The sequence below is a fragment of the Glycine max genome, chromosome 9, assembly GCF_000004515.6.
Source record: "Glycine max cultivar Williams 82 chromosome 9, Glycine_max_v4.0, whole genome shotgun sequence".
Lineage (NCBI taxonomy): Eukaryota > Viridiplantae > Streptophyta > Magnoliopsida > Fabales > Fabaceae > Glycine > Glycine max.
In genome coordinates, this window is record NC_038245.2 from 9,982,461 (window position 1) to 9,991,947 (window position 9,487).

General features: G+C 30.8%; 1 protein-coding gene across 1 annotated transcript; it reads right to left on the reverse strand.

Annotated features, from left to right (window-relative positions):
• Window positions 1–5,377: 5,377 nt before the first annotated feature.
• Window positions 5,378–5,752, reverse strand: LOC112997815 (uncharacterized). Its single transcript, XM_026123899.1, has one exon. The coding sequence runs from the start codon at window positions 5,750–5,752 to the stop codon at window positions 5,378–5,380; it is 375 nt and encodes a 124-aa protein (XP_025979684.1).
• Window positions 5,753–9,487: the final 3,735 nt, after the last annotated feature.

A 9,487-nucleotide genomic window follows, 5' to 3' on the forward strand; every position in this document is an offset into this window, starting at 1 on the left:
CGGTCCCACCACTACACTTACTAGGTGAATCCTCATGGTATGTGACCCTCACCCCTACAATAATTGTCATCGGATTTATTAAGAGGTTTTTTTTTTTTTTTTACCAAAAATACACATATATAAATACCTCAACCTTAATATTGCCACAATTATAATACATCTCGTCATAGGAATGAGAAACAGAATAACTTCACAAAATTTTATTTTGGTGTACTTTAGTCAACAAGCAATTTCGTTGTTACTCGTTGAACTTCATTCATAGGAACACCAATCACACAGAGATGGGTGTCCATTGTTGTAACTAAATAATGGGCTCTAGTCTCATTCCCCTCGACAACTCAAGTACTTGTTGGCGCATCAACCATTTTGTAAGAGGATCCATAATATTGTTTTTTGACCTGACAAAGTCAAGAGAAATGACACCATGAGAAACCAAATTTCTGATAGACTTATGTCTCACTCTTAAGTGTCTTCTTTTTTCATTAAAATTTTTGCTAGTAACTTTAGATATAGCAACTTGACTATCATGAGACACTGAAATAGGAGGTATATAATTATTCAATAATGACAAATCACATAACAAATTTTAAGAAACTCAGCCTCACTAGTAGTAGTATCTAAAGCAATAATTTATGCTTCCATGATAGAACGTGAAATAACAATTTGTTTAACAGATTTCTATGATATTGCACCACCAGCTAAAGTAAAGACATAACCATTGTCGATTTTGTTTCATCAGAATCAGAAATTCAATTTGCATCACTAAACCCCTTAATTACTGGAGGAAAACATGTATAATGAATGACATAATTAATGGTTCCTTTTAAGCATCTAAAAACTCTTTCTAATGCAATCCAATGAGAATGTTCAAGATTATTAATATACCTTCCTAATCTACCAATTGCATATGCAATGTCAGGCCTAGAGAAGTTTGTCAAATGCAACAAAGAACCAATAATTTATGTGAAGAAATTCCTTTACTCAAAATTTTCTTTAACTTAATGGATGAGTCATAAGGAGTAGAAACATGTTTCACATCAAAATAATTAAACGTCTTCAACAACTTTTTAACATAATGTGATTAGATTAAAATCATGTCATCATTTTTCTTTATAAGCTAATACCCAAAATCACATATATAGGACCAAGGTCCTTCATATCAAAATTACTAGACAAGAAAGACTTCACATCATTTATGAAATGCATATTACTACCAAATATCAATATGTCATCCACATACAAACATAAAATGACACATCCACTATCATCAAATTGTTTCACATACACACATTTATCACTACTATTGATTTGAAAACCATACGAAAGAACAACTTGATCAAACTTTTCATGTCATTGCTTTGGAGCTTGTTTCAAATCATATAAAAATTTAACAAGTTTACAAACTTTCTTTTCTTTACCCAGTTCTACAAAGCCTTCAAGTTGGCTCATATAAATTTCTTCTTTTAAGTCACCATTTAAAAAAGCAGTTTTTACATCCATTTGATGAATTTCTAAATTAAAAACACAAGCAAGTGCAATTAAAACTCTAAAGTAGTAACTTTAGAAACAGGAGAATATGTATCAAAGAAATCTACATCCTTTATTTGTTTACAACCAATTGTTGGGAATTTTCAATAAACTTTATAAAATACCAAATGAGCACCATAACACATTACGTCAGATTATCAAGAGGTTTTAAAGAATACTTGGACCCATAGAGCTTGATTAACATGCAGCGGAATCTGACAGTGGTCACGAACAATTGGTTTAATGACCTTCCTCAACCAAATCACCTTCTTTCTTATGGGACCTTCATTTTCTCTTCAGATGGGGAAATGAGAAACTGTTTGTTGATTTTGGTTTATTGGGGACCATAATCATGCCTTATGTTTTAAACCTATTAGGGTTCCCATTATTTCCTAATGGGTCAAACTGGTTTTCGCTCATTAAGCCCATATTAATTTTCTGACAGTCTAATGGGCCCACTTAAATAGACCACTTTATATTAAACCCATTTAGATGTAAATAACTAATATAAATGTTATAATATAATATGCAGCCCATATTAATTAATTAGGAATTATAAAATTCCTAACAATCTCCCACTTAGGCTTCATATTAACCTTAGACATTTATATCACAAAATTCTTTAGGCGTGCAACCGTATTTTATTTACTTTTAGACTTCTTTTATACAATCTGGTCCATCTCATATGGCAACAGGAAACCACTGCAGTTTTCATCACAATTTAGCTTGACTTAGCCACAATGATCACCACTGTTACTCATACTCGATGACATAGATCAAATATGGATAAGCGGCATGGAAATTACATACAATGTGATCTTAATCATGTCTATTTCCAACTAGTCCAAACTTTATTCTTTATAGAGATCAATCCAAAATGCAATACAAATATTGCACATAAAACAAACTCAAAATATAATGATAAACATCAACTTTATTTTTGCAGAAAATCCAAATAACAAAAATGTTTGTAAACCGTAAGATATAGAACATGAGTAAGACTCCCACTAAACTAAGGTACTATCAGGAATTATACCCATATGAGCAATGTGCTCGTGAAAAAAAAAACTTTAGTGTCATACCTTTAGTAAGTGGATTAACTAGCATGGAATGAGTTCCTATATGTTCTATACAAATCTATATTTTCTGGATTCTTTATTTAACAACCAAATACTTTATGTCAACAAACTTTTATTTGGTTGAATCCTTAATAAGACTGCTAAGATATTGTCTCAATAAACACCTGATGGCTACTTAATGTTGGCGACAACAAGCAAGTCAGTTACAATAATTTAGCAATCATAAATTCTAGTATAATGTCTCATAGCAAAATATTAACTCCACCAACATGGTCAAATGTGAATCCTTATGTGAAGTGATTGCTATTAAAACATTCTGAAAAATAGAAGTCAGAATATCCAATGATCTCTAAACTTCTAAACTTTTGATATGAAAACACGTAGTTTCTTGTTCTCTTCAATTAACGCATAATGCGCTTCACTACTTCTAGTGTTACATACCAAGATTACTCATATATCACTTTAGGACTCCATTTTCAAACTCTAAATTTTACACAAGTAGATTTGAGATTCACATAATATGAGTAATTTAAACCATAGTAGTAACAACAACAACAATTAAAGAAGAGAACAAACATGCAATGCACAAATAATCTTTATGGTAAATTTCAAGACCCAAACAAGATACCTAGCGCACCATTAATCCTCAATCTTTGGATTGAAAAAGACTAACTGCAAGTGGTACTCTCAATGCATTGATCAAACATTGGTGATAAGTCCTGTCAAACAAAGGTTGTCTTTGGACACTTCATTGCTCACATGGAAAACTTATATGATGATTATTCCGGTCAAATAATGATTGTCTTTGAACATTTCATTATTCACATGGAAAATCACACTATTTATAATCACCACATGTTTACCATTGCAAGCATGTAATTATTCTGTCAAATTGTGTCTTCCTTTGGGCCGAACACAATTCACATGAATAATTTCATGCAACATCCATGTAAATTCAATCAAATAAATTTACACAACAAAGGTTACTTTGGCAACATGTTGTTTCAATCAATTTAACCAAAAATACAAGATAATTTAATACAATAAATGAGAGGTCTTAAAATTACACAAATTTTGTTAAAATTACATAATTTAACCAAAAGAATCCTTTAAAGATACTAGAGAAAATGTTTCTTTATAGTCAATGTCTTCCTTCTGAGAAAAGCCTTTAGCAACTAGACGAGCCTTATATCTCTTGATATTACCCTTTAAATATCCATTTACAACCAATAGGTTTCACACCTTCAGGCAATTCAACTAGATTCCAAAATTCATTGTCATTCATAGACTTCATCTCATCCTTCATGGCATCAATCCAATTTTGAGAGTTAGAACTGTGCATAGCTTGACAGAAGTTGATTGGATCATCCTCTGTTAAACCAACACCATCCTTATGTTCTTGGAGAAATATAATATAATCATTTGAGATTGCATTTCTCCTCTTTCTAATGGATCTCCTTAATGACACTTCTTGAGGTTGTTGAGGTTGCTCTAAAGGTATTTGAGGGGGAACCTCATTGTTGTCTTGTTCCGGAACAATGTCAATAGTTTGAACATTGTCTTCTATTACCGAAGTTGTGTCTTGAATAGTAATAGGTATGAGGACTTGATCACTGTAAATAATAGGTTCTTCCTCAAAGACAACATTCTTTATGTTCTCTTCCTTCCCAAACTCAACTTCCTCAAGAAATCTCGCATTTCCCATCTCGAAAGAAGATTAAGGTGGGATTGTAAAATTTATAGCCTTGAGAGCGTTCAACATAGCCAACAAAATAACAACTAATTATTCTTGAGTCCAACTTTCTTTCATATGGCCTATAAGGCCGTGCCTCAACTGGACAACCCCAAATGTGCAAATGTTTAATGCTTGGCCTTTCCAAGAAATTGTAGAAAAATGACCACAAATGTCTATATGCTCTAGTTCCAAGATGTCTTTAGCTCTTTCGACACCTAATTTCCTTATGTTTGTTCGTTTTCCCTTTATGCATTCAATACAAACCTCAAAGTCTAATAAATACAAAGGGTCAAGAATTTCATCCAACACAAGTCTCTGAATTCTTTGTTTAGAGATATGGCCCAAACGCTTATGTCATAAGGTGGCTGAATTCTCATTCAATTTTTCATTTTGTACCATGTGAACTTATTTGCAGTATTTCATTATAGGAACTAACAACATCAAACATGTAAAGATTATCAATTAAAGAACCAGAACCAAGCATATTTGAATTTTGGTAGAGACTAACTTTATTATTTCCAAATGAACAAGAAAATACAAATTTGTCCAAACTAGAAATAGAAATCAAATTCCGTCTAAAAGACAGTACAACAAAAGTCTTAAACAAATCAAAATAAAATCCAGTTTTCAAATGTAATCTAAAAGTTCCAATAGGTTCCACTGCAACCTTCTTGCCATCATCCACAAAGATGAATCTTTCATCATCACTTAGTGGTTGGCTCCACAGGCAACCCTGCATAGTCATACTTATGTGAGTAGTAGCACCAGAATCTACCCACCAAGTATCTTTAGGTACAAAAGCCAAATTAACTTCTGAACAAACTAGAGTAAGAAATTTACCTTTCTTCACACGCCATGCGGCATACTTGGGACACTCTTTCTTCATGTGTCCCGACTTCTTGTAGAAGTAACAAGTAAATTCCTCATCCTTATTTTGCTTCTTTTGCTGAGAAGTCCCTTCCACAGCACCCTTAGTCTTCTTCTTTTTCTTATTCTAAGAGGTCAAAGTCAAGTGAGCACTTTTAGTCCTATCTCTCTACAACCTCTCCTCCTCTTGCACACAGTGAGATATAAGCTCATTGAGGGACCATTTGTCCTTCTGAGTGTTATAGCTCACTTTGAATTGCCCAAAGTGTGCAGGAAGCGAGGTCAAAACCAAGTGCACGAGCAGGTCTTCACCAAGCTCTAACTTAAGTGACTTGAGTTTTGATGCGAGATTGGACATCTCCATAATGTACTCCTTTATGTTTCCTTTACCTTTATACTTCATAGAGATGAGTTTGGCCAAAAGGTTACTCGTCTCCGCCTTTTCATTTTTGGCAAAGTATTGCTCAATTTCCTCAAGGAATTTCTTTGCACTTTGACCCTCGGAAATAGAGCCCCGAAACGCCTCTGGAATAGAGTGCTTCATGATCATAAGGCACATTCGGTTGGACCGATCCAACTTCTCAATTTTTACCTCATTAAGTCCAAATCCATACAGCCAAGAACAATTTCTACGGCTTCCTTCCAGACCTTAAAATTTGTCCCATTTAGCATTGGGATAGAATTCACTTGGGCAGTAACATTTGCAGCACTGGTAATATTAACTAAACAGAGAACAAAAAAAAATAACATGTTCACAAATAATCAAGTAAGTCATATAAAGTAAATATATAACAAGACATGCAAATATTTCCCATAACAGATCCATCACAAGATACCCAACACAACATTAATTCTAGTCTTTGGACAAAGAAATTAATTTGTAATTGGCACTCTCAACGCAATGATCAAATATTGACAATTAATTCTGACAAATAATACCCTTTCTTTGGACTGACTATTATTCTCATAAAAAAAACTTAATAATTGTCACATATTTATCATCTCAAGTATGTTATTATTTGGCCAAATTGTGTCTTCCTTTGGGCCGAGCACAATTCGCGTAGATAATTTCATACTAACATCCATGCAATTTAATTAAATCAATTTACACAATAGAAGTTACTTTGGCAACATAATGGTTCAATCAATTTAATTAAAATTACATGACACACAAATAAATGGAAAAGATCTGTAATGGTTAAATTTGCACCCAATTGTGATAACAGTAAATGTTTGAAAAATTACATCATGGTAAACTAATTACGCACCCGAAACAAACATATCACGATACTATCACAAATTTATACCAACCACATGAATAACATAAATTATCAGCTTATCACCATTTCATAAAAAAAAACAGTTGGCAAAAAAAAATTTATTCATATAAGACAAAAGACCATTGTCTTATTACTTATTCATATAAACAAAAAATATATATATTTATGAAATTGTGTCACGTACTAAATGCCAACACCAAATACGTAAAACCTTTATTCCAAATAGAATAATATGCCAGCAAATGCAACAAAAAAAAAAATTATACAACCGTAAATCAAGTGTAGAGGCCTTTTATTAATTCTAAAGAGGAGAAAAACTTTATGACCATAACACATAAATTTAGGGGTTTTACAATTTTATTGATCAAAATAGTTTCTCTCCAAAATAAAATTAGGGTTCATATAAATAAAATGATCCAGATATAATACATATTAAGCAAAGCTTTAAATCCCAATAATCTAACAGTAATGGAGGCTCTGATACCACTTGTTGGGAATTTTTAATAAACTTTATAAAATACCACATGAGCACCATAACACATTACGTTAGATTATCAAAAGGTTTTAAGGAATACCTGGATCCATAGAGCTTGATTAACACGCAGCGGAATTTGATAGTGGTCACAAACAATTGGTTTAATGACCTTCCTCAACCAAATCACCTTCTTCCTTATGGGACCTTCGTTTTCTCTTCAGATGGGGAGAGGAGAAATTGTTTGTTGATTTTGGTGTATTGGGGATCATAACCATGCCTTATGTTTTAAACCTATTAGGGTTTCCATTATCCCCTAATGGGCCAAACTGGTTTCCGCTCATTAAGCCCATATCAATTTTCTGGCAGTCTAATGGGCTCACTTAAATAGATCACTTTATATTGAACCCATTTAGATGCAAATAACTAATATAAATGTTATAATATAATATGCAGCCCATATTAATTAATTAGGAATTATAAAATTCCTAACACCAATCACAACAAGTCTTTCCTTAAATTTTTCTATAGATCCATCAGTTCTTAATTTTTTTTTGGAAAATCCACTTACAACATTTACTTTTACAATTATTGGGAAGATCAGTAAGAAAGCAAGTTTTATTAGTTTTAAGATAACTATTTTCATCAATAATAGTTTCTTTCCAAAAAGGTGCATCAATAGACCTCATGACCTCACCATAAGTTTTAGGATCATCTTCAAATAGAAAAGAACAAAATTTAGAACCAAAATCCTTAACTTTTTCAAATCTTTAACTCCTCCTAGGTTCAAAAACAATGTCTTTATTAGCATTACTACTAGATGATAAATTAGACCAAGTAGTATCACAAACAAATTTAGACAATTTATTTTTTAAAGAAAAAACATTTTCAAAGAAAGTGACATCTCTAGATTCCATAATAGTATCATTAGAAATTTTGGACAGTTCTAAATTAATAACCAAGAATCTATAAGTAGTATTATGCAAAGAATATCCAACAAACACAATCTACAGTTTTTGGTCTAATTTTTTTTTCTTATTAATAGGAATGTTAACATTTGCAAGACACCCCACAATTTAAGATATTTCATATGTGATTCTCTTTTTTTTCATAACTCATAAAGGGGTTTATAAAAATAAAATAAAATTATAAGGTACCATAGTAAGAATATGACATGCAGAATATAAAGTTTCACCCAAGTATTCATTTTATTGCTTTGTGTATTGTATTTTCACATGTTTATTTATTTATTTATTTTAGCAATGAGCTACATATATAGAGGTAACCAGTCACCAACATGTAGCAACAAAATACTTGCAGCAATAACATTAAACAACAAAAATTAAAAACCAAACAGCAAACTTCCTAATTTTAAAGACTTGTAAGTTCACAAAGGAATTTGACTAGGTAAAAGATAATTTCCTAAAATTAATATATAAATAGAGGTAATGAGATGACATAGACTAATTCTAAAAGTATTTTATCTTTACAAAACATGATTGATAAACAAAATATATTTTAATTTTAATTTTAAATTCTAAGAAATTATTTTCCAACAATCTCCCACTAATTTAAAATTTAAGGAAATGAAATAATATAACAAAAACATTTTTAATGAAACATAATACATTGTGTTTTCATTCATTAATTTTCCAAACTTACTAGAAATGGACTCAATCATATCCATTACAGACATCTTGATAAAATAGAATGTTACTGCAGAAAATATTATACAAGAAGTTAGTTTCTCTCTCTAAGATGGTTAGAAAATTAAAATAAAATAAAAGAAATAAATGTGAAGAAAATACAAAGTCTTAAACTAAATAACAAAACAATAGTAGAAAAATAACTTTAGTTAACAAAACATGAATCAACAATGCAATCTATCATACAATAAGCACAAAAGAAAATAATTTAAGGGAAATTTTTTTAATTAACCTGGGTTGAAACACTCAAACGATATCCTTAGAGAGAAAATGCCCCTACTACACTGATAGAAAAATCTGATTGCGCTCCTCTCTCAAGATGCGACAACCTGTTGATTATGTTCAAAAATAATTTTTCTATAAATAAGGAAAATACAAAGTTTAGAGAGAAAGAAAACAAATTATTTATTAAGCTTGTGTCTTTTCTAGAGAGGAGGAAATATATATATATATATATATATATATATATATATATATATATATATATATATATATATATATATATATATATATATATATACCTTTTATACAACAATAAAGAATCTCAAAGTTAAACTACATGACCGTTGTTGGAAACCAGCATCAAAACAAAAGCAAACACGTAACAATATGCATTGACCCACTCAAATTTTTTTTATAGAAAAGATAGAAAATAATAACGGATTTTAAAACAAATATTTTATTTTATAAAAACAAAATTAATATGAGTAATATATTTTTATAAATTTTAAATTATAAAACAAATATTTACTAACAGTCCATATTTATCTTAACCTTTAACCTTTGATTTTAATGTCAATACATCTAACGGGTAAACTATC